Consider the following 27,817-nt stretch of genomic DNA (forward strand, 5'->3'; position numbering starts at 1 on the left):
CATCTATCTCTTGGTCTTCCTCTGGGCCCCTTCCCCTCCAGTTGCAGATCAAACATCCTCTTTGGAATTCTTCCCTCATCCATTCTCTTCATGTGTCCATACCACTGCAGTCTTGATTTTTCTATCCTGTCCTGTACTGGTTCCTCCTTTAGTCTTTCCCTCACATACACATTTCGCAATCTGTCTCGTCTTGTTACACTCAACCTGCTCCTCTGGAACTTCATTTCACTAGCCTGTATTCTACTTTTGTCGCTTTTGTGCATTACCCATGTCTCACTTCCGTATGCCAATATGGGGACAAAGTAGGTTCGGTATATAATTCCCTTTGATTTCTGTGGCACCTCCTTGCTCCAAATAAGCCCCCTAATGCATTTGTAGAACTGCCCTGCTTTTCTGCACCTTTCATTAATTTCCATTGCGTTTCCCCCCTTACTTTCAATCATGCTTCCCAGGTACTTGAAGTTCTCTACCACTTGTAGTTTTTCCCCTCCACAAGTTATATCCACATTTGGCCTATTCTTCTTCCTTGTTGTGACAATTATTTCACTTTTCTTTGCAGAGAAATGCATTCCATATTGTGCTGCCGTTGCCTCCCATACATCTAACTGCTCTTGCACCTCCTTCTCGCAATTTCCCCATAACATCAGGTCATCGGCAAAAAGCACTGCTTTCATTTTATGATCTCCAATTGCATCTGATACTTGCTGTAGGATTTCATCCATAACAATAATAAACAATAAAGGCAAAAGTGCACTTCCCTGTCGCAGCCCATTTTCCAGCTTGAACCATGCAGTACGTTCCCTCCCCACTTTCACACAACTCTCACTTCCGTCATACATTTTTCTGACTTTTTGTGTTATCTCTTCATCTATCCCTTTTGCGTTCAGCACATCCCAGAGCTTGTCCCTACAGATACTGTCATACGCCTTCTCAATATCTAAAAAGGCCATGATTAAGTCCTTCCTGTACTCATAGTGACTTTCCTGCAGTTGCCTTACTGTAAATATGAGGTCCGTTGTTGATCTGCTCCTCTTGCAGTCTACTTTCAATATTGCTTCTTATTCTCTTCTCCAGGATCTTTTCATAGATTTTTCCACAGTGGCATAGCAGGGTGATTCCTCTGTAGTTCTCAGATCTCCTTTTATCCCCTTTCTTGAAGATCGGGACTATAATTCCTTTCTTCCAATCCTCAGGAATTCTGTTCTCCTTCCACACCACCCTCAGCACTCTGTATAGCCACTGGGTTCCTACTTCTCCTGCTGCTCGTATCATATCCACTGTTACTTCGTCCCAACCTGGTGCCTTGCCCCCTTTCATCCTCTTTATGGCTTCTTCCACTTCATTCCAAGTTAGATCATCAATTTCCCCACTATTATAATCGTCTGCTGCCTTAGGCTCTCCATCGCTGTTATTTACCCGCTTGGCGGCATTCAACAGATCTTCAAAGTACTCCTTCCAAATCTTTTTGAGCTCATGCATTTCCTCCACAACTCTTCCATTATTATCCATGATCCTCAGGCACTCGCTTCTGTCGTTCCTCTTATTTCTTACCATGGTGTAAAGTACTTTGTTGTTCCCTTCACTGTCCTCTTCTAACATTCTTGTCCATTTTTCCATCCACTTCTTCTTCTCCGCCCTTACTATGGTCTGTGCCGCTTTCTTGTTTTCCTTATATTTTACCCTAGCTTCCTCTGTTCGGGTCTGGAACCATTCTCTGAAGGCTTTGTTCTTTCGAAGTACTGCCTCTTTACATATGTTGTTCCACCATGGGGTTACCTTACTTCTCCTCTTTGTGCTAGTTCTTCCGCACACAGTCTCAGCTGCCTCAACTAGAGCCCTCTTAAAATCTCCCCATTCTTCTTCCACTGTTCTCTGATCTTCCTTTGGCAGCTTCTTCCTGATCAGTGTCTGGTACTGGGTCCTCCGTTCATCCTCTTTCAGCATCCATGTCTTCAACCTTTTCTCCTGTATATCTGTTGCCCTCCTATCTTTTTTCTCTCTCAGGGTGGCTACCAACAGCCAATGGTCACTGTCTAAGGCCTCAGATGGAATGACCTTAACATCTGTGAGGCTGCTCATCATCTGCCTATCCACTAGTACATAGTCTACTACTGAAGTTTGGGACCAGTCTCCACTGTACCAAGTTATTTTGTGGCTACTTCTCTTCTTGTACCAGGAATTTGCGATCGCCAGCCCATTCCTCTTGCAGAATTCCAGCAACAATTTTCCTTCTCTATTTCGGTTCCCCCAGCCCTCTGGTCCCATTATCTCCTCGAATCCTTTCCTGTCTGTGCCAACATGTGCATTGAGGTCCCCTATTATAATCTGATTACCTCCATTTAGCTGCTTTTGCATGTCATCTTCAAATTCCTCCTTCTCCTTCTTTTGTATAATATAAAGGAATACAAATGTTTCAAAATGAGATCGACAGGAAGAGCAAAATGGCTAAGCAGGGATGGCTAGAGGACAAATGTACGAATGTGGAGGCATATATCACTAGGTGTAAAATAGATAATGCCTACAGGAAAATTAAAGAGACCTTTGGAGAAAAGGGAACCACTTGTATGAATATCAAGAGCTCATATGGGAAACCAGTTCTAAGCAAAGAAGGAAAAGCAGAAAAGCAAAGAAGGAAAAGCAGAAAAGTGGAAGGAGTATGTACAGGATTTATACAAGGACGCTGTACTGGAGGGCAATGTTATGGAAATGGAAGAGGACATAGATGAAGATGAAACGGGAGATAGGATACTGCATGACAAGTTTGACTGAGCACTAAAAGACCTAAGTCGAAACAAGGCCCCGGGAGTAGACAACATTCCATTAGGACAACTAATAGCCTTGGGAGAGCCAGCCCTGACAAAACTCTACCATCTGGTGAGCAAGATGTATGAGACCAGCAAAATACCCTCAGTCTTCAAGAAGAATATAATAATTCCAATCCCAAAGAAAGCAGGTGTTGACAGATGTGAAAATTACCAAACTATCAGTTTAATAAGTCATGGCTGCAAAATACTAACACAAATTCTTTACAGACGAATGGAAAAACTGCTAGAAGCTGACCTCGGGGAGGATCAGTTTGGATTCCATAGCAATGTTGGAACACATGAGGCAATACTGACCCTGTGACTTATCTTAGAAGATAGATTAAGGAAAGGCAAACTTATGTTTCTAGCATTTGCAGACTTAGAGAAAGCTTTTTACAATGTTGACTGGAATATTCTCGTTCAAATTCTGGAAGTGTTAGAGCTCAAATACCGTGAATGAAAGGCTATTTACAATTTGTACAGAAGCCAGATGGCAGTTATAAGAGCTGAGGGGCATGAAAGGGAAGCAGTGGTTGAGAAGGGAGTGAGAAATGGTTGTGGCCTATCCCCGATGTTATTCAATCTGTATACTGAGCAAGCAGTAAAGGAAACAAAAGAAAAATTTGGAGTAGGAATTAAAATCTACAGAGACAAAATAAAAAATTTGAGGTTTGCCAATGACACTGTAATTCTGTCAGAGACAGCTAAGGACTTGGGAGAGCAGTTGAACAGAATGGCCAGTGTCTTGAAAGGAGGATATAAGATGAAGATCAACAAAAGCAAAACGAGGATAATGGATTGTAATCTAATTAAATCAGGTGATGCTGAGGGAACTGTATGAGGAAATGAGACACTTAAAGTAGTAGGTGTGTTTTGCTATTTGGGGAGCAAAATAACTGTTGATGGTCAAAGTCATTTTGCTGAGTTAAATTAAAGAATCCAATACTACCTTCACATGCCAACTGTCAAAAATTGTAATTGACATAATTATACGATGCATGTCACAGACATATATAAATGCGATCTCAGAAATAACAAAAGACAGGTAATGTAGACTCCTTGACTTGGCAGTTGCATGTTCACTAATTATGACAGTTGCATCAAACATTGTCAAGAATTTTCTCTCTTTAAAATTTGACAGCAGTAACACACAGGACAAACTGTGTACTATGTTGTAGGACATATTTTACATCCTGTCGTTCTTACTGACAAGCATGTCATTGCTACAGAAGTGCATAATGTAAGTAGACTTATTTTAGTGCTATACATGTAAACTTATCTTCTGCAAAAATCTATGCACATACCCTTGTTTGTTCTTCTGTAGCAGATGCCACTGAGGATGTGTTATAAACTGAAAAACCTGTTTTGGCAATTAAAATATTTCTTGTGCAGTTCATGTGCACAGAAGATGTCTTTTAATAAATATCTGAAAGCTGTGGAGCACCAAACATTCAAGATTTTTACTTCTTGTTCTGTCATTGACCATTAGAAGTAACTGTCATTTGCCTACTAAGTTTATTTTCACATCACCTCTGACTCATGCAAGTTGCTACAGAAGTATAAAAATCTGGTAAGTATCCACTGTCAACAGCTAAAATCTAATCTATTCTGCTGCCATATGTAGATATCTTCTTCCTCCTACTTTGTCTTATTTGCCAAATGCATACTGTGAGTCACACGTTCTTGATGTTTATCACATCACAGAGAAGTTCAAACAGAACACCACTACATTCTCTGTAAAATACTCAAATTATGACTCAGTAATTAAAAACAATAGGTAGTTTGTGCTCATAATCTGCTCTCCAAGCATCATTTGTAGAATAATCTAGACACCTGACTTGTAATGATAGTAAATTACACAACAGTGCAGCAACATTTTCAATCTACCATATACCTACAGAAAGATAAAAAACACACTGGCAGAATCTGATATCATGCAGGGAAAGGCAACATGTGTTCATGTGAGATTCACTCTAAGACAATTGGAGACTGCAGAGTCAATGTGCTAAAAGCTTTATGTGCTAGGAGCTTGTACAGGTTAAAGACTGGGGTGCATACTCCAAACAGGTCATTCAAATGTCATGTAGGTTGAGGATACATTTGGGAGGTCATAAGAAGTATACCTTCAAGACGATACACAACATTGCTCAATGGATTACTGCTTCTTGAAACTTAATGTAGTGCAAGTTCCAAATAATGATCACTGCAGTGGATATTACAGCTCCTTAGCTTGCCTTAAAGAAGGGTTTCCTTTATCACCCCTGTCCCGCCCAGATGTATTAACTGCACCTTGGAGACATAGAAACTCCCATTTCTAGTGACAGTTTTAGAAGGATGTTTTAATGGCAGTTGCCAGCGATTGTGACCTGTAATTCAGCAGTCTGTATGAATCCAGAAAAAATTAATTAACTCAGAAAGCTTCAAGGTCGATGGAACGTACATTCAGCCATGTCTGTCTTTGAATATGTCATAATTCATTCTGTAAACTGGAGAATTTCTTATTTGCTGCAAAATATCTCCCTGGATCATGAGAGTCATTTCATTTTGTATTGTTAGTGTCATGCAAGTGTTGCAGCACTTCATCCACAATTTCAGTTCCTTTACATTGTTCTTAATCTCATGGAGAAATGCCCAGCAACCATTTCATGACCTCTCACTGTGTTTCCTGTTCAACCCAGTGAACTGATAATTACCAGTAAAGAGGTTCTCCTGACTAATAAAAAATGTCATGCAATTTGAACGATCAGAGGCATGTTATTTTCATGTTGCTGAATAATTACAGCTTTACTGTATGATTAAATGATGATGGCATCCTCTTGGGTAAAATATTCCGGAGGTAAAATAGTCCCCCATTCGGATCTCCGGGCGGGGACTACTCAAGAGGATGTCGTTATCAGGAGAAAGAAAACTGGCGTTCTACGGATCGGAGCGTGGAATGTCAGATCCCTTAATCGGGCAGGTAGGTTAGAAAATTTAAAAAGGGAAATGGATAGGTTGAAGTTAGATATAGTGGGAATTAGTGAAGTTCGCTGGCAGGAGGAACAAGACTTCTGGTCAGGTGACTACAGGGTTACAAACACAAAATCAAATAGGGGTAATGCAGGAGTAGGTTTAATAATGAATAGGAAAATAGGAATGCGGGTAAGCTACTACAAACAGCATAGTGAACGATATTTGTGGCCAAGATAGATACGAAGCCCATACCTACTACAGTAGTACAAGTTTATATGCCAACTAGCTCTGCAGATGACGAAGAAATTGAAGAAATGTATGATGAAATAAAAGAAATTATTCAGGTAGTGAAGGGAGACGAAAATTTAATAGTCATGGGTGACTGGAATTCGTCAGTAGGAAAAGGGAGAGAAGGAAACATAGTAGGTGAATATGGATTGGGGCTAAGAAATGAAAGAGGAAGCCGCCTGGTAGAATTCTGCACAGAACACAACATAATCATAACTAACACATGGTCTAAGAATCATGAAAGAAGGTTGTATACATGGAAGAACCCTGGAGATACTAAAAGGTATCAGATAGATTATATAATGGTAAGACAGATTTAGGAACCAAGTTTTAAATTGTAAGACTTTTCCAGGGGCAGATGTGGACTCTGACCACAATCTATTGGTTATGACCAGTAGATTAAAACTGAAGAAACTGCAAAAAGGTGGGAAATTAAGGAGATGGGACCTGGATAAACTGAAAGAATCAGAGGTTGTACAGAGTTTCAGGGAGAGCATAAGGGAACAATTGACAGGAATGGGGGAAAGAAATACAGTAGAAGAAGAATGGGTAGCTTTGAGGGACGAAGCAGCGAGGGCAGCAGAGGATCAAGTAGGTAAAAAGACGAGGGCTAGTAGAAATCCTTGGGTAACAGAAGAAATATTGAATTTAATTGATGAAAGGAGAAAATACAAAAACACAGTAAATGAAGCAGGCAAAAAGGAATACAAACGTCTCAAAAATGAGATCGACAGGAAGTGCAAAATGGCTAAGCAGGGATGGCTAGAGGACAAATGTAAGGATGTAGAGGCCTATCTCACTAGGGGTAAGATAGATACTGCCTACAGGAAAATTAAAGAGACCTTTGGAGATAAGAGAACCACTTGTACGAATATCAAGAGCTCAGATGGAAACCCAGTTCTAAGCAAAGAAGGGAAAGCAGAAAGGTGGAAGAAGTATATAGAGGGTCTATACAAGGGCGATGTACTTGAGGACAATATTGTGGAAATGGAAGAGGATGTAGATGAAGATGAAATGGGAGATATGATACTGCGTGAAGAGTTTGACAGAGCACTGAAAGACCTGAGTCGAAACAAGGCCCCGGGAGTAGACAACATTCCATTGGAACTACTGACGGCCTTAGGAGAGCCAGTCCTGACAAAACTCCACCATCTGGTGAGCAAGATGTATGAAACAGGCGAAATACCCTCAGACTTCAAGAAGAATATAATAATTCCAATCCCAAAGAAAGCAGGTGTTGACAGATGTGAAAATTACCGAACTATCAATTCAATAAGTCACAGCTGCAAAATACTAACACGAATTCTTTACAGACGAATGGAAAAACTAGTAGAAGCCAACCTCGGGGAAAATCAGTTTGGATTCCGTAAAACACTGGAACACGTGAGGCAATACTGACTTTACGACTTATCTTAGAAGAAAGATTAAGAAAAGGCAAACCTACGTTTCTAGCATTTGTAGACTTAGAGAAAGCTTTTGACAATGTTGACTGGAATACTCTCTTTCAAATTCTAAAGGTGGCAGGGGTAAAATAAAGGGAGCGAAAGGCTATTTACAATTTGTACAGAAACCAGATGGCAGTTATAAGAGTCGAGGGACATGAAAGGGAAGCAGTGGTTGGGAAGGGAGTAAGACAGGGTTGTAGCCTCTCCCCGATGTTGTTCAATCTGTATATTGAGCAAGCAAAGGAAACAAAAGAAAAATTTGGAGTAGGTATTAAAATTCATGGAGAAGAAATAAAAACGTTGAGGTTCGCCGATGACATTGTAATTCTGTCAGAGACAGCAAAGGACTTGAAAGAGCAGTTGAATGGAATGGACAGTGTCTTGAAAGGAGGATATAAGATGAACATCAACAAAAGCAAAACGTGGATAATGGAATGTAGTCTAATTAAGTCGGGTGATGCTGAGGGAATTAGATTAGGAAATGAGGCACTTAAAGTAGTAAAGGAGTTTTGCTATTTGGGGAGCAAAATAACTGATGATGGTCGAAGTAGAGAGGATATAAAATGTAGGCTGGCAATGGCAAGGAAAGCGTTTCTGAAGAAGAGAAATTTGTTAACATCCAGTATTGATTTAAGTGTCAGGAAGTCATTTCTGAAAGTATTCGTATGGAGTGTAGCCATGTATGGAAGTGAAACATGGACGATAAATAGTTTGGACAAGAAGAGAATAGAAGCTTTCGAAATGTGGTGCTACAGGAGAATGCTGAAGATAAGGTGGGTAGATCACGTAACTAATGAGGAGGTATTGAATAGGATTGGGGAGAAGAGAAGTTTGTGGCACAACTTGACTAGAAGAAGGGATCGGTTGGTAGGACATGTTCTGAGGCATCAAGGGATCACAAATTTAGCATTGGAGGGCAGTGTGGAGGGTAAAAATCGTAGAGGGAGACCAAGAGATCAATACACTAAGCAGATTCAGAAGGATGTAGGTTGCAGTAGGTACTGGGAGATGAAGAAGCTTGTACAGGATAGAGTAGCATGGAGAGCTGCATTAAACCAGTCTCAGGACTGAAGACCGTAAAAACAACAACGAATAATTTCAAAAGACTCTATCTGTTTTGAATTTTTCTGTAGCATTTTTACAGTTACAGAAAACGTTTTTAAGAGAAAAATTAACTTTTGAGGCCTATTATTCCTTTGTAAAAACTTATGACTGGACAGGACAGAATGAAGTTGGAGTTAAAGATGTTTGACAGTGTCTGACAGACAGTAGCTTCAAGGATACAACAATCTGGTTCAGTTATAAGCAAAAATTTTTGTTAATCAAACAACTAATCACATATTTGATGACATGCAGCGTAAACGTCTAAGTGAGTTTGGGGGGACAGAATCTGCATCCCTCCCCTTCTCCCCCTGGGGCAGCTTAAACAGACTGATATTTTATTGGTGATGACTGCATTCTTAAAAAAAAAAAAAAAAAAGTATGACCTCAGAAATTTTTAGTTCTTCTGCAGAAGCTCACCATTCTTAACACTTAAAAAATATAGCAGAGATTGGTTTAAAAATGTGATGCACTATAAAAAAGGAATACACAAGATACAAAATAAAGAAATGACTGAAGGAATGGAAAGAGGTTTGTATGAAAAGCTTTCCACAAGATGAGAAGCTGCAGAAAAGTATTCTGTGGGATAGCTATTACATTTATAAACCAAGGAGTAAAATATATAAATTGCAAAGCAAATACACAGACTGGAAGATGTTACTGCTAACGTATCTTGTTGTAGACACAGTGTGAAAAATGTTGCTGTTGCTACCACTACCACTATTAATAATACTACTACTACTAATAATAATAATAATAATAATAATAACAATAAAACCATGTGTCACTTGACATAACTGGAAGCCCAAAAAGATTTTATTAATGTGTCACATAGTGCCATGGTAATGAAATATGTGACTCACACCAGGAAATGTACTGTGGAACTGTAGAGTTAGCCTTGGCCACACCAAGAGCTAGATCGCAGATACATTAATGGTGAAGAAAATGGCAGTGAAACACATCAGTCTAACAAATGACGACATCTTAAATTTAGGGCATGCATATGACTGTCTTCAGCCACTATTAATCTATCCAGAGCTTCTCAAATACACAAAGGAAGTTGACATGAGTTAATTTACAGCTGAAAAGTAAAAAGCTGCAGCTGAAAATCAATATTCTTTTATCAGAACCCAGGTTTAATAATTCCTAACATATCAGAAAATACTTGAGTGCTTAATTATATACAGATGGTAAAATCATATCCAGGTGACTAGTGCAGACTGACATTGGACTGAAGTCAATTTCTATCAAATATGTAACTAGTTCATGGGCTGTGGCACAAAATATGCCCCAACGTATTATTCCATAATGTCTACCTGCAGCCAATATACACCTATCATTTTCTGTAACCAGCATTTCTATCCTATCCTGTCCCATCCCATCCAGATATGTTTACGAATGTTGTACCATTTTTTTCTTCGGATGTATACTGTGTGGCTAAAAGTCATGGTAACCCAGTCAATATGTTGTTGGTCATGGACTTCTGAAGCCCATGTGGTGCATTTCTCTCTCCATACAATCCTGCTGGAAATGGGTTTCTGTCATCCCAGATATGACAAACTAATGGCTATCTGATCACCCCTTCTGGTTCTGCAGAGGCAATATGACATACATTAGTTAAACCACTGCAGTAGTTTATGCATGCGGAAACAAATGTCTATTTGATAACGAAGATACACACTACTGACTTTGGAGACTTGAACTGTCGTGTAATTTCTGACATGCTATGACCCATCCATCTTGGACCAGTTTGTGTTCAAAGTTGCAGAACTCATGATGTACTGCCATGTTCATCACACACCTTTCTGTAACAGATTGTTCAGATATCCTGTCTGCACTTGAATGATATGCCACATCTAACTGCAAGATTTGCACATAATAAGTAGCACATCTTTAAATGACACAATCCTTGCTGTGACATTTGGCCACTACTTTATAAGTGACGAAAATGTTATTACCAAATCTGCATACTTGTAGTAACATAAGCCAGACAACTCCTTCTCCATTTCAGCAGCATCAGTTAAGAGAAAGCTCAGTGGCTGAAATTTTTCCCCTTTCCTGCTAGTTGGCATCTACATACTCACTGAGAGAGCACACCAGAAGATGATGATGAGCCACAAACTCCATAAAACATTGCACCGAGGTAACACTTTTACTCAGCTGATAACCTAGGAGGACTATTACAGTGAAATTTGTCATAATAGTTTGCATGTACATACACTATCATTACATTTTCTTCTACTGTTGCCTTTGTTCTCTTCTCCCCCACCATAATCAGTTTACTTTTTCAATTTCAACAAACTTATTACCTCATTTCAGTTGTTATTCATACAGGCTAAACTAAATACACAAAAATTAATGTGCACAAACTGCCACCAAACAGAAGAGGGATAGAAACACAAACATGTAAAAAAGTTACTGCCTTTTGGAAGCTGAAGTTATATCACGTGGAAAAAAAGAGAGAAAAGGGTTGAAAAAGTCCTATCTTTCCAAAAATTTAACAAGATTATTGAGGAACCCAAGTTAAGGGCACTCAGCAGTGTAGCTGCTGTAAGCAGATATTTTCTCTATTCCTACAAGTGAAAGTACTCATTTTGTGCCAACTGATTCACACTCCATTTCATTTTCAAGTTTAAATTCAAACCCTGCGATTCTCCTATTTTGCAAATATGCTTGGACAACTAGATGCTCTTCTCATCAGTGAGTTTGTATTGGTCTTCAAAATTAATTTATGTTGCTAAGGGGGTCTTACATGTTGTTGGTTATGAAATAAGTGACCTTTGTTTGTTTCAACTGTATCCTATAATTTTGGGGACAATGATTGAAATCATTTACTAACTTTATAGTTTGACAAAGGGGTACAACAGTGGTATCTCCTTAATGGGGGTAAGCAAGCAGTGTGGAGCTTTCGAAGCATATTCCAAGTTTATTCTTGATGGAACATATAATTTTACAACTGACTTACTTCAAACAACTACATTCTGGTTTGGCAAACTATCCCCCTCCTGCGAGCCATTAACAAGTTACAGGAGTAAAAATCCTGCTATGGTGACACTACAAATCCAAACCATTTCAAGTTTCAGTTCAATGCCATTCTATTCATAAGTTGCAGTGCTGCAAAAATATCTGACTAAACATTCAGTACCATACACCTTTATCACTTTATCTTCTTGATTATTTGACACTTATTGACTGTTTATCTTATTTTTGTTGCACCATTCAGTCCGAAAGTTGGTTTGCTGCAGCTCTCCTGCTAGTCTATTCTGCATAAATCTCTTCATCTCTCTGTAACTACTGAAACCTACATTCATTTAAAACTCTCTACTTCAGTCAAGCCTAGTCCTCCCTCTAAAATTTTTGCCCCCATACTTCCCTCCATTACCGAATTTACTATTCCCTCATGTCTTCATATGTCTTCCATCAACTGATCCCTTCTTTTAGTCACGTTGTGCCATAAATTTCTTCCTCCCCACTTCAATTCAGCGCCTTCTCATTATTAATCTGATCTACGCATCCAGGCTTCAGCATCCTTCTATAACAAAAAGCTTCTACTTTCCTCTTGTCTGAACTGTTTACCACATACGTTTCATTACCATGCGAGGCCACAAGCCAGAAATACCTTCAGAAAAACTTCCTAAAAGTTAAATTTATATTTAATGTTAACAAAGTTCTCTTTCCTCAAAACTGCTTTTCTTGCTGTTGCCAGTCTGCATTTTATATCCTCTCTACTTCGGGCGTTGTTCATTTATTTTGCTGGGTAAATAACAAAACTCGACCACTAGTTTTGGTGTCTCATTTTCTAATCTATTCCCTCAGACTGCCTAATTTAATTAGACTACATTCAACTATCCTTGTTTTACATTTATTAATGCTTATCTTGTAACTTATTTTCAAGACACTATCCATTCCACCCTATTGATTTTCCAAGTCCTTTGCCACTGCCTTACATCATCATTACATCATCAATGGCAAATGTCAAAATTGCTATTTCTTGTCCACAAACTTTATTCCCTTTCTGAATTGCTCCTTGGTTTCCTTCGCAACTCACATGATGTACAGAACGAATAACATCGGTGATATGCTACAAACCTACCTCATTCACTTTCAACTATTGTTTCCTTTTAATGCGTTTTGACTCTTACAACTCCATAACTTTGACCTAAGAACAATAACTCACAAGGAAGCAGGCAGTAGTTTTGCTTGAGATCAGCAATGCATATATGTGTGTGTAGGGGGAAGAGGAGTAGAGTACTGAACTCCTTAGAGCCCTCCCGTCCCCATGATCTGTCCTTGGTCCACTGCTGCGCTTGTCACATAAAACATGTAAGTTTGCTGATGACACAAGACAGTGACACACAAACAACATTCCACCAATCTAGAGACTGATGCCAACAAATTACTCTCAGGAGTCCTAACTGATTCTAAGTAAACTCAGTGTCTGTTAACCTAAGCATAACTAACTATATCCAGTTCAGCTCTGACCACAAAATCACACAGAAGGTACCTATTGTACAAGACAGCTAGCAAATACAAAGGATGTACTGCACCAAATTCTTAGGCCTCCATATACATAGAGCAGGGTTAGAATGGATCATTGTATCCTCAAGACCACAAAAAAGTTGCCCACAGCTATCTTTGCCATTAGGAATTATTTTTTGGGGCAATTCCCCACATTAACGAAAATTTTCATTCCCAAGGAAAAAGGTTGTCCAACTTACATGCAGAATTTCGCCAAGAACCTGTTGTTGCAATCTTTTTACGAAACTTGAAGTACTTCTCAAAATATTTATTCTATTACGAGTTTCATGGTTGATAAAACTGTCCACTATGGAACCAATGAAATGTACCATGATCAAAATACAAGATTATGATTTCATCACAATCATGTACCTTATTCCAGTACTAAAATATCTAATTCACTGCCAAATAACATCAAAGTTACACGTAGTAGTAGCATATTATTTAAAAAATAAAGATACGCTTACTTGATTAAACTTTTTATTCTTCAGAAGAATTTTTTAACAAAAACACATAGACTGTTTATGCATATATTTTTATTGTTTGTTTGTTATGTACTGCTGGTCAACATGTGCTAATTCTTACACACATCATCAGATGGAAATGAAATTTATCAGATACAATGATACAGATGAGAGATTCAATTGATCCCAAAATCAAGACACGCAAACAAATACAGTGAGTACAAGTAGACAAATACAGTGCACATCAATAATGCATTGGACCATCTTCAGCTGCAATGCATACCACAACATCACACTGAGTCGTATCTATGTCTGATATTGTCCTGAGGCAGAATGGCCCACAAATCTCAAATAGCTACCTCCCAACCATGTACAGCTTGACATGACAGTATCTGTCATTTCAGTTAATCCCACATATGCTCTATAGGGGACATGTCCAGCGAGCAGGCTAACCATGAAAGAATCAGGAAATGGCGTAGGAGGTCTTGAGAAACTCGAGCTTTGTGTGTGTGAGTATTATCTTGCTGAAAAAGTGCCCCTAGTAGCCCATGTCAGAAGGATACCACATGCGGTAGAAGTATGTCATCGACATAATGCTACCCCATTATTGTAGTCTACGGTCCCCCAGACTATTATGCCAGTTGTGTGAGTGGTGTGGAATATGACAGCATAGGTGAAACTGTACCATTCACCATGCTTCCATCTCATCTGTATGCTTTTATCATCCATCCTCAAAATGAATCAGGATTCATCACTACTAAACACAACATTTTGCCGATCTGTGGCAGTCCACATATTCTGACTTGGCACCACTGTATATGGAGTCACTAATCTTTCTGTGTTAATGGCAGTACACTAAAAGAGCAGCTGGATTGCAAATGGAAATGGTTTGTGGAACAATTTAAACCCGTACATTCGCTTGTATCATGAAGCAAGTCAGTGTAGGATCCACGATAGTTTGCTGCATGATCCTTCAATCATCTTGCCTCATTATCTTCCTGGTCGTGTCAGATCCGGTAAGTTGCATGTGGGTGCCATCTTGCATCCACTGCTCCCAATGTCAGCTGACACCCTGAAGCCACATATGTCGTATCGATCAGCCCGCTGTTTTCGTGCTGATCATTAGACTCCTCTAAAACTGACTTAACTATGAGAAATGTTGTCTAACACATCAAATGGCATTCTGCGACTACTAATGTCCTCCTCAATTTGAAATGTGATCATCAAGTATGTGATTCATCCACTATTCGCTGTTTAAGTGCGCAACTGCAGTGCAACTGCAGGGTTTGTGGACATGCACAATGACACCAAACCTGGATCGTTTGTATATAGGATCTCACTTCACTTATTTGCAAAGTTTCATGTTTGTACCTTTCTGCCCACTGGATGCACTATTTTAAATGTTCCTGAGTGTATTTTCGTGCAACTCTTGTTTGTAAATTAACTGTACTTCCCCTCATTACATGTTCTATGTAATTACCATTTTCATATTTTTTTACTTGTTCAATATCCTTGTGTCTCATAAGCATAAAAGTATCTATAGAATATGTATATAAATAAAAATAAAATAAAAATATCAAGGTCATACCACTCTGAATATCAACCCTGTGATATTTCTGAGCTCTGCAGTCACAACACACCATTTTAAGTGCAGAGATTTCTGATGCAATACTGAGATGAAGATGAAGGTTTTATCCAAAGATAAACAAACAGCAATCACATAGAAACAACAAAACTATGGAAATTTTAATAAGAGCGCCCAGAGTAATATTTTCTGAGACATAACACAAATAAATAATAAATTCTTACTGGTTACTGAATGTAGCTTCCAACATGGTGGCAGATGGTCTGAGTGATGATCAGTTTACAATCTACTTAACTTGCAAGCCGTGAGAAATATAGTGGTCCATTTCATCTGTTACAAGCTCACAGGATCACATTCCAACATAGCAACCAAACACAAACAAAAATCTCACTGTTAGTGAGGATTGTGACAGGTTTATCTAGGCCTCCTTAAGAGCATCACACATATTTTGCTACATAATTAACACACTCAAAATGATTTTCAAATTTAAATAAAGTAAAATCATAGGGTATATTGCACTGTTTTTCAATAGACTTAACTCAAAGGTGATGCACAACTATGCAATGGGATGACTTCTTAGGTCTAATTTACACTTATACTTCAATACTTCTGATCAATAATAATAATAATAATAATAATAATAATAACAATAACAAAGAAGTTTATCAAAAGACAGACTGACTATTAGACACAAAGAGGAAGAGAACAGCTGTATTTTTATGGACAGCTAAAAAGGCTAGATGAAAAAAATACCAAAGAGAATTTTCAAGCTTTTTGACACAAACCCAAAAACATCAATGACATGGACCAAAGAATTTACGAAGACCTGTGGGAAATGGAAACAAGAGAGGAAGCAATAGGAGAAAGAGAAACATTCTGAGCAAAAGTAAGAAGTTTCTAGGGCTTCCAGGACAATACAAAGAAAAAGACAGGTGCAATAATGATAGAAGAAAGAAAGGGGAAAAGAAAGAAAATTTAAGTTATTTAATGTGGTCCTTCGTAGGCCAAACCAATTTCAAAAATTAAAAAATAAAACAGTAACAAGTTTGAAAGCTATTAAAATCCACGCCTAATATCAACTTTATAAATGTCCGATTGCATGATTTTAGTGGCCACCTCACCATATAACTACGCTTATCAGCCAGATTACTAAAAACATCTAGGTATATGTTGACAAATATTTCTTGCAAATGTCAAAAAAGCCAAATTTCAACATTGCACTCTGTTTTAAAAGAATTAGAGTAACAGACATAATGTGACTCTTCAGCAAATAAAACTTCACTGATGAATTAATGCAACAAAAATTAGTACACGTGAAAGAATATCATCATCCTCTCTGTTCCCTTTAACAACTGCACTAGCGCCATTGACCCTTTGTATATAATTCATTAATATCTACGTATTTCTGATAATCACTAACAGTTTCTTCCAGGCAATAAACATGCAAACTATCTGTTCCTTAGTGTGTGATGAATTTTAATATTAGTATGCCTTCTGCTTATGTTTCCAAACAGTTTTCAATGCATATGGATCAGTGCGTTGTGCAGAAAATTACATGCAAGCACATAGACAAACCCCTGAATATTTGTCAATGATAAGTATCACGCATTACTTGTTAATTAGGTTTCTTCCACATGGTAAAGGCAAAACACAATGCAACAAAAATATTTTACAGGGCTTGGGGTTAACTACAATAATAAAATTCTAAACATTTTAAACTTTCTCCAAGGATACAAGGAAGCCAAAGAAAGTAAAGGAGTACTTTAGTATTAAGGCAGAAACACGCAAACACTTACCACAATAGGCTCAACGCTTTGGGCACCACTCTGAGGAAGCAAGTCAATGAAAGAATACACAATGACATATACCTCTTACAAAGCAATGAAAAAATAAACTTATTTCTATGCTAAATAAAATACATATGTACATATAAATAATTAAGTGTAGTTTAATATTTACAATTGCTGAGAAGCAATGACACATCTCAGTAAATGAGAATAACATGACATAAAAGTTAAGCTTTTATTCTTTCCCACAGCGGGATTAATTACACATAATAAAAATCACAGATTTTCAATAGTAGAGGGAAAAATTTTTCCTTATGATTAAGCTGATAAATACAAATCAAATTAAATTCTAGTACATATGACCTGCTTTCTTGTGTTTCCTATACATGGGAAAGTGAGATTTTGTTTTTTTATATCAGAGTACTTTATGACCTATTTCTGCAGCTCATCAAACATAAGTTAAACAGATACATAATGAAGATTGAAAGAAATTCAGTATTACAATGTGGCACTTCCTATAATCACATAGATGTATTACATTTATCTGTACGACCTTCTGGAATAACATTCTGTTGCTTTTGAAACAATGGAAAGTCGGGCTGGAATATCAACAGTATTATGATACAAACCAGATAGACTGCCACTCACTCTAAAGCTGACATCTTAAATTGCAGGCACAACAAAAAGGCTGTCACACAATGAGCTTTTGGGCAAAGCCTTCCCCAGAAAAGAAAACAAACACACACTTCACACATGCAAGCGCATCTCATATGCACATGATCACTATCTCTGGCCACAGTGACGAGAAGTGTGAAGAGTGTGTTTTCTTTCCTGAAGAAAGTCTTTTTATTGTCCCTGTCTGCAATTCAACATGTCATCCTTATGGCGAGTGGCAATCTACCCTTTCAACTATAGTGTTTCTGTTGCTTTCAGTTATTTCTTTGTGTCTCCCTTTTTAACAAAAAGCTAAAGAAGAAGCGAGAGAGCTACAAACAGGAAATATATCTTCAGCCATGCATATGACAGTTAAAAAGTTGTTTCACAATTGAAGCGGTCTCATGTTTTCATAAGTGAAGTTAACTCGTCATATGGTCTTTATTCGTTAAAATTATAAAAAACTGAATATGCCATGATGAAAATGAGTCAACAACATACCTCAATCTGGGACACTGTCCTTTTCACCATCAAACTTAGTGATGGAAGAACAAAAAATGAAAATATCAAAACATTTCAAAACAAAATTCAACATCAAGCCCAAACGAATTAACTTTCAAGAAGGAAAGCATTTCTGTAATTGTTCCAACTAAATGATTTCAACATGGTGCTTGCATAGGTACTTGAATAAAAATAAAGCAAGTCCGAGTCGTTGGAGAATCATAGGAGGTAACTACATTCTACATTCGGACATGACATATTTATTCCACATCAAGTGGGACTACATTTGCTTCGAGGGGATTTTATATGTGTGAGGGGATTACTCTATACTGCTGCGAAAGAAAAAGGTTAAAAAAACTTGTACACTTGGAAATACAACTTTGATTTTGAGCTTATGACAGCATATGCCACCTGGGGAATAGAAGATGTTGGTTGGTTGGTTGGTTTGGGGAAGGAGACCAGACAGCGAGGTCATCGGTCTCATCGGATTAGGGAAGGACGGGGAAGGAAGTCGGCCGTGCCCTTTGAAAGGAATCATCCCGGCATTTGCCTGGAGCGATTTAGGGAAATCACGGAAAACCTAAATCAGGATGGCCGGACGCGGGATTGAACCGTCATCCTCCCGAATGCGAGTCCAGTGTCTAACCACTGCGCCACCTCGCTCGGTAATAGAAGATGTACTGACAATGGTTTCAATGTTGTCCACCAACAGACATTATAGTGGTATACCTACCAGAGTGCCATCTGTGTCTACCCTTTAGTATGGAGTGATCACAGCCAGAAGGCTCAATGTGGTACAGACCATGCCATGGAGATGCACTCGTGGTTCCTACAGCCAAATGAGTGATTTTGAAAGGGGACAAACTATGGCTTTACGAGTGGTGGGATGGTCCTTTCAGAGAACTACTGCTCAAGTTGGATGTGCTGCATCAGTTGTGCAACAATGCTTGTGGTCACGTGAACATTCTCACACCTGGAGACAAGGTTCTGGATGTCCAAGCAGCACAGATGCCCACCAGAATCACCATACTGTAAGGGCAGCTGTGGCAGATTGTACAGCTACCACAGCACAGATAAGAGGGTTTGTGAGCCCAGATGTATCAACACAGATTGTTGTGAACTGACTGTAAGACTAAGGGCATGCACATCTCCAGCCTGTCTTCCTCTCACGTTACAGCGTTGCTGTGCATGGCTCAACTGGTGCCATCGGAGGATCACTTGGAAGATGGAACAGCATGCCATGGTCTTCAGCGATGAAAGCTGATTCTATCCACATGCAAGTGATGTTTACACATATGACACAGACCTGGTGAGCACAGTCTCGTAGAGTACATTTATCCAAGGCACACTCATCCTACAGTCTGCCTTATGGTCTGGGGGTGAAACGCTACAACTCTCGTTCATCTTCGGCATTTCTGGAGGTGATGCTAACCAGCAGTTGGTACACACAGAATGTTGTTGGACCCATTCTTTTGGCATTCTTGTAACAGGAAGGTGATGTGTTGTTCCAACAGGATAATGCACACCCACACATTGCCTATGAAACTTGACATACTCTGCAAGACATGCAGCAACTTCCCTGGCTAGCATGATCTACAGACTTGTCTCCAAACACATGTGGGACACGATAGGGTGAGAAGTGAATTGTGCGACTCATCAACCAACAACTCTTACAGAATTATGTGAACGGGTCAAGCAGGTATGGGATAACATATCTGAGGACAGTATTCACCATCTGTATGATTGAATTGATGCCACAGCCAGGTCTTCCATTGCTGCCTGTGGAGGCTACACCATGTACTAATATGGGCATTTCAGCATGAGTTGATACCTGGTACCTGAAAACTGCTTGTACTACTGATCTAATCACTTCACGTACTCCATGTGCACTGTCGCAACAATAAATCTTAAGTGAATTGGAAAGCTCTAGAGGGATGTAATTTTTTTCCCCCCCAGCAGTGTATATAGACTGCTGATGATCATGGAATAGAAAAGAATGAGTACATCAGGGCATCAAGAAGATCTGTTGCCAGATGGATAGTGGTGTGTCATAAGTCTTACCACAGATGCTGAATATGGGGCTGATCCTGCCTTACACCCTTGTGATAAGAACCACCACTGGTGTTCATAAATCAAGATCTTGTTGATAGGTAATGTATGCATGCTTAAAACAATTTGCCTAAGACACTTGAAGGCATTCTGGCTCCAAGGGATCTAGCTTTCAGATCCTGTAAGTGAGGTAACCAGCATGGCTTATGATAACATATAGTGCCAAGACACCTCGTCCAAATTTCAAAACTCCAGAAACATCTATTATACATATGCCACTTGGATTAACTATAGGACAAGAAAGGTTTAAATCAACATACACGCACTTCTCCACAGATAATCTGAAACCAGTATATTACATTATTTCCTCCAATACTGTAATAGATAAAGTGGTAGCAACCTTGAAAATATGTCAAAGCATAATACATTAGCCCAATCTGCCTTAATAGACTACTGTTTACTCCCTTTAGTTAAGAGGTGACCAAACAGCAAAAGAAAAAAGTGGAATCTTACAATCGCAAGGAAAGAATTAGCATATAAATAAGTCAAAGTAATTTTCAGCAGAAGAATTAAAAGCTTAAGAGGTAACATTATGAGTGGAAAAGGAACTCCACTGTTTCACACACATGGAGAGTGGATAGCTGGACAGAGTACACTGATGGCCTCTCGGAGCATGAGGAACTCTCTGCTGATATGACAGAAGACGTAATCAGTGATGATATGGAAGACAGAAGGGATCCTGTGTTGGGAGAGAGTTTCACACAGCTTTGTAAGACTTATGGCCAAACTAGGCAGAAGAAATAAATAATACTCCTTCAGAATTTGTCAAATCATTGGAAAAGTTGCAAACCGTTGATTATTCAAGTTAGTAAGTAAAATCTATGAGACAAGATCCATGCCTTTGGTCTTAGAATATCATCCTTACAATCCCAAAGATAAAAGGGCAGATAAATACAAGAAATAATGCACAATCAACTTGACAGCTTATGCTTCCAAGTTGCTGATGAGATAGTATACTGGAAAAGAAAATTGAGGATCTGTTAAGACGACAATCATTTGGCTTTACAAAGCTAAAGCCAGAAGAGAGGCGATTCTGACATTGTGCGTGTCAATGAAAGCAAGACTTAAGATAAAATCAGAACACTTTCATAAGATCTGACAACCTAGATAAAGCATTTAATTACATAATATCATGCAAAGTGTTGAAAATGTTCAGAAAGGTAAGTATAAGGTGTAGGAAACGGGGGTAATATACAGTATGAGCCAAAAATGACTTTACAACTTTGGAATGATACAGAAATTTATTGAGATACTTTACGGAACAGTAGATGTGTTACTTTGTAGTAAACAACCTCATGTTTCATCAAATAGTGCATCAGTACCCCCATTCCTCCACCAGGAGCACCAGCTTAGTGAACAGTCAATATGACTATTTTCATTGGAGCAGAGTGTGCTCACTGTGCATTTTGGTTTCATGAGGCGAACTCTGCAACACCGTTGGGTAAATTTCACATCAAACGTAAGTCCAAAATGACTTTACACAGGGTGTATAAGTGGACATTTTTCAAAATGTCTGCTTGTGTCTGTGTATGTGCGGATGGATATGTGTGTGTGTGCGAGTGTATACCTGTCCTTTTTTCCCCCTAAGGTAAGTCTTTCCGCTCCCGGGATTGGAATGACTCCTTACCCTCTCCCTTAAAACCCACATCCTTTCGTCTTTCCCTCTCCTTTCCTCTTTCCTGATGAAGCAACCGTTTGTTGCGAAAGCTAGAATTTTGTGTGTATGATTCTGTTTGTTTGTGTGTCTATCGACCTGCCAGCGCTTTTGTATGGAAAGTCACATCATCTTTGTTCTTAGATATATTTTTCCCGCGTGGAATGTTTCCCCAAACCACCTTCCCTACCCTCTGGCTCCTACCCTTGTAACTGCCCCCGGTGTAAAACCTGTCCTATGCACCCTCCCACCACCACCTACTCCAGTCCTGTAACCCGGAAGGTGTACACGATCAAAGGCAGAGCCACGTGTGAAAGCACCCACGTGATTTACCAACTGACCTGCCTACACTGTGAAGCTTTCTATGTGGGAATGACCAGCAACAAACTGTCCATTCGCATGAATGGACACAGGCAGACAGTGTTTGTTGGTAATGAGGATCACCCTGTGGCTAAACATGCCTTGGTGCATGGCCAGCACATCTTGGCACAGTGTTACACCGTCCGGGTTATCTGGATACTTCCCACTAACACCAACCTGTCAGAACTCCGGAGATGGGAACTTGCCCTTCGGTATATCCTCTCTTCTCGTTATCCGCCAGGCCCCAACCTCCGCTAATTTCAAGTTGCCGCTGCTCATACCTCACCTGTCTTTCAACGTCTTTGCCTCTTCACTTCCGCCTCGACTGACATCTCTGCCCAAACTCTTTGCCTTTACAAACGTCTGCTAGTGTCTGTGTATGTGCGGATGGATATGTGTGTGTGTGCGAGTGTATACCTGTCCTTTTTGCCCCCTAAGGTAAGTCTTTCCGCTCCCGGGATTGGAATGACTCCTTACCCTCTCCCTTAAAACCCACATCCTTTCGTCTTTCCCTCTCCTTCCCTCTTTCCTGATGAAGCAACTGTTTGTTGCGAAAGCTTGAATTTTGTGTGTATGTTTGTGTTTGTTTGTGTGTCTATCGACCTGCCAGCACTTTTGTTTGGTAAGTCTCATCATCTTTGTTTTTTTTATATATATATAAAAAAAATAGAGGGAAACATTCCACGTGGGAAAAATTTATCAAAAAACAAAGATGATGTGACTTACCGAACGAAAGCGCTGGCAGGTCGAAAGACACACAAACAAACACAAACATACACACAAAATTCAAGCTTTCGCAACAAACTGTTGCCTCATCAGGAAAGAGGGAAGGAGAGGGAAAGACGAAAGGAAGTGGGTTTTAAGGGAGAGGGTAAGGAGTCATTCCAATCCCGGGAGCGGAAAGACTTACCTTAGGGGGAAAAAAGGACGGGTATACACTCGCACACACACACATATCTCCATCCACACATATACAGACACAAGCAGACATATTTAAAGACAAAGAGAGAGAGAGAGAGAGAGAGAGAGAGAGAGAGAGAGAGAGAGAGAGAAAGGGGGGGGGGGGGGGGATCTGTATACGTATGGATTTGCAATCAAGTGAACCATTCTGTAGTGTTACAAAGTCTGAACTTGCCATGTGGTAAGTGTATACCAGTACAGACTGTACACTACGTCTACTTTGGATATAGTCATACACAAACTACCATTTTTGCAACAGGATGAAAAGTCATAACTTTATGCAGCGATAACAATAATAAGATGTAAAATATATATATGGTAAAGCGCTCAAGAGCAAGCAGAATTTTATTGAAAGTGGTACATCCAGTAATTTTCTTGCTAAGAAACAATATCAAATCTAATTTGCTGTGGTTCTGGAAAAGCAGTTTTGCTTGACAAGATCTCCCTCAACTTGTCATACATATTCACCCCATGAAAACATTAAAGACTCATTACACCAAATATCAAAAGATGTTGTTATGATCTTCAGTCCGAAGACTGGTTTGATGCAGCTCTCCATGCTACTCTATCCTGTGCAAGCCTCTTCCTCTCTGAGGAACTGCCACAGCCTACATCCTTCTCAATCTGCTTAGTGCATTCATCTCTTGGTTTCCCTCTACAATTTTTACCCTCCACACTTCCCTCCTATACTAAGTTGGTGATCCCTCGTTGCCTCAGAACATGTCCTAGTTAAGTTGTGCCACAAATTCCTTTTCTCCCCAATTCTATTCAGTACCTCCTCATTAGTTACATGGTCTACCCATCTAATCTTCAGCACCATTTTGTAGCACCACATTTCAAAAACTTCTATTATCTTCTTGTCTAAACTGTTTATCATCCATGTTTCACTTTCATACATGGCTACATTCCAAACAAATACTTTCAGAAAAGTCTCCTTGATACTTAAATCTATGCTCAATGTTAACAAATGTCTCTACTTAGAATTGCTTTCCTTGCCATTGCCAGTCTACATTTTATATCCTCTCTATTCTGGCAATCATCTGTTATTTTGCTGCCCAAACAGCAAACCTCATCTACTACTTTAAGTGACTCATTTCCTAATGGATTCCCTCAGCATCACCTGATTAAATTTGACTACATTCCATTATCTTTGCTTTGCTTCTTTCAAGACACTGTCGATTCCCATTCAACTGCTCTTCCAATTCCTTCACTGTGTCTGACAGAATTACAATGTCATTTGCAAACCTCAAAGTTTCTTTTCCCTGGGTTTTAATTCCTACTCCAAATTTTTCTTTTGTTTCCTTCACCGCTTGCTCAATATACAGACTGAATAACATTGGAGATAGGCTAAAACCCTGTCTCACTTCCTTCTCAACCACTACTTACCTTTCGTGCCCCTCGATCCGCTCCCTGTATTCTACCCCTGCCCCTGCCCGAAAGAGAGTATTCCAGTTAATACCGTCAAAAGCTTTCTCTAAGACTACAAATACTATAAACGTAGAATTGCCTTTCCTTAACCTCTCTTCTAAGTCGTAGGATCAGTAGTGCCACACGTGTTCCTACTTTTCTATGGAATTCAAATTGATCTTCCCCAAGGTCAGCTTTTACCAGCTTTTCCATTCGTCTGTATAGGATTTGTGATAGTATTTTGCAACTGTGACTTATTAAACTGATAGTATGGTAATTCTCACACCTGTCAGCACATGCTTTCTTTGAAAATGGAGTTATTACAGTCTCCTTGAAGTCTGAGAGTATTTCACCTATCTCATACATCTTGCTCACTAGATGGAAGAATTTTGTTATGACTGGCTATCCCAAGGCTGTCAGTAATTCTAATGGAATGTTGTCTGCGCCCAGGGCGTTGTTTTGACTTAGTCCTTATACTGCTCTGTCAAATTCTTCAAGCAATAACGTATCTCCCATCTCATCTTCAACTACATCCTCTTCCATTTCCATAATACTACTCTCCAGTACATCGCCCCTGTATACACCCGCTATGTACTCCTTCCACCTTTCTGCTTTCCCTTCTTCACTTAGGACTGGTTTTCCATCTGAGCCCTTGATGTTCATACAGGTGGTTCTCTTTTCTCCAAAGATCTCTTTAAATGTTCCTGTAGACAACATCTACAATAATACAATGTGTACATAAAGTCCAAGGAACACTTTCAATTATTTATTGCACAAGAACTAAACATGGTACAGATGTCATACAAATTGCATTTTGAAGAGAAACTCTGAAAGGTTTTTTTTTTTTTTTTCTTTTTTTTCTTTCTTCAAACATTCAATATGCGAAAAATGAGTTATCCAGCAGATGTCAATACGTTAATCGAATTCTTGCCGTACCTGTCCCATCATGCATGCCATCACTGACTGTGTCAGTCACTTCCCGTATTCTCTCCTGGAGCTCTGCTACATCACATGGTACAGGCAGTACATACACCAGATCTTTAATGTGTCCCCACAGAAAAAAAAGTCACACGGAGTGAGGTCTGGTGATTGGGAAGGCCATTTCATGAAACAGCTGTCCCCTTTTGTAGCACAGCCAATTCATCGATGCGGCAGCTCCGTGTTCAGGTACCCACAAACCTCACGATGAAAATGGTGTGGAGCCCCATCCTGCTGAAAGATGAATGGAGAGTCCAACTGCATTTGAGTCATCAGCCATTGCTGCAACATGTCCAAGTAGGAATATCCAGTGCCAGTGCTTTTGGGGAAGAAGAATGGCCCGTACAGTTTTCGACGTGACAAGGCACAAAAAAATTTACCTTTGGGGAATCACGCTCAAATTCAATGCATTCATGTGGATGCTTTGTACCCCCGATTCAACAATTATGCCTGTTCACTTTACCATTAGTGTGAAAAGTGGCTTCAATACTAAAATTTAAGCGTTCAACAATGCCACCCCCTTCCTCATTCAGTTGGCTTCTGCACTAGCTCCAATTTGAATGGTTTCATAGACAGCTTCTGTCGCAGGACTTTCCACAATGTCATTGGAGCCATTTCGAGTTCACGGGATGCACGACACACTGATTTCTTTTGACTCCTTATGAACGTCTCTCGTATGTGCTCCACATTCACTTCACTCACATTGGACATCCACTTCTCTTTGCTGAGCACAAGCAACCTGTCGTAACAAATTTGTTGTGCCAGTGGTAAATGGCCTTCCTTGTTGATTGCTTCTTGCCAAACTTGGTTTTAAACATCTGTTGAACAGCTACAGCACACTTGTTTTTGTCTAACTCCAACACACAGAAAGCTCGCTCCACACCTGAACTTGCCATGTTTGCGACTAGCACTGACTATTGGCAAATTACCACACTACGCTGTGGCGGTATACATGAAACAAAACTTTCAGGGTTTCTCTACAAAACGACATATGTATGGTATCTGTACAATGTTTGGTTCTTGTGCAATAAATAATCGAAACTGTACCCAGACTTTATGTACACCCTGTATATGTTTCCACATCCTTACATTTGTCCTCTAGCCATTCCTGCTTAGCTATTTTGCATTTCCTGTCGATCTCATTTCTGAGATGTTTGTATTTCTCTTTGCCTGCTTCATTTACTGCATTACTGCATTTACAAAACCACATATGTATGGTATCTGTACAATGTTTGGTTCTTGTGCAATAAATAATCGAAACTGTACCCAGACTTTATGTACACCCTGTATATGTTTCCACATCCTTACATTTATCCTCTAGCCATTCCTGCTTAGCTATTTTGCATTTCCTGTCGATCTCATTTCTGAGATGTTTGTATTTCTCTTTGCCTGCTTCATTTACTGCATTACTGCATTTACAAAACGACATATGTATGGTATCTGTACAATGTTTGGTTCTTGTGCAATAAATAATCGAAACTGTACCCAGACTTTACGTACACCCTGTATATGTTTCCACATCCTTACATTTGTCCTCTAGCCATTCCTGCTTAGCTATTTTGCATTTCCTGTCGATCTCATTTCTGAGATGTTTGTATTTCTCTTTGCCTGCTTCATTTACTGCATTTTTATATTTTCTCCTTTCATCAATTAAATTCAATATCTCTTGTGTTACCCAAGGATTTCTACTTGTCCTCGTCTTTTTACCTACTTGATCCTCTACCGCCTTCAGTATTTCATCTCTCAAGGCTACACATTCTTCTTCTTCTGAATTCTTTTCCCCTGTTCTTGTAAATCGTTCCCTAATGCTCCCTCTGAAATTCTCTACAATCTCTGGTTCTTCCAGGTTATCCAGTTCCAATCTTCTAAAATTCCTGCCTTTTTGTGGTTTCTTCAGTTTTAATCTACTGTTCACAACCAATAAATCACGGACAGAGTCCACTGCCCCTGGAAATGTCTTAAAATTTAAAATCTGTTTCCTAAATCTCTGTTTTACCATTATATAATTAATCTGAAACCTTCCAGTGTCTTCAGGTCTCTTCCATGCATACAGCAATCTTTCATGATTCTTAAACCAAGTGTTAGCTATGATTAAGTTATGCTCTGTGCAAATTTCTACCAGGCAATTTCCTCTTTCATTTCTTACCCCCCAGTCCACATTCACCTGCTACTTTTCATTCTCTCCGTTCTCCTACTATCAAATTCCAGTCCCCCATGACTATTAAATTTTCATCTTTCTTAATTATCTGA

General features: G+C 39.3%; 1 protein-coding gene across 11 annotated transcripts in view; it reads right to left on the reverse strand.

The window, feature by feature from the left end:
• LOC126481648 (MAGUK p55 subfamily member 7) overlaps positions 1-27,817 on the reverse strand; it is a 270,264-nt gene that overhangs the window by 193,843 nt on the left and 48,604 nt on the right. For 9 of the 11 annotated variants that reach the window (XM_050105567.1, XM_050105566.1, XM_050105562.1 and 6 more), the window contains exon 5: positions 16,954-16,983. The exons of the other annotated variants lie outside the window; for them this stretch is intronic. In XM_050105567.1, the coding sequence (XP_049961524.1) occupies positions 16,954-16,983 (30 nt within the window). The remainder of the gene's footprint in view (positions 1-16,953; positions 16,984-27,817) is intronic. 11 annotated transcript variants of the gene reach the window in all.

Source organism: Schistocerca serialis, chromosome 5 (genome assembly GCF_023864345.2).
Source record: "Schistocerca serialis cubense isolate TAMUIC-IGC-003099 chromosome 5, iqSchSeri2.2, whole genome shotgun sequence".
Taxonomy (NCBI): domain Eukaryota; kingdom Metazoa; phylum Arthropoda; class Insecta; order Orthoptera; family Acrididae; genus Schistocerca; species Schistocerca serialis.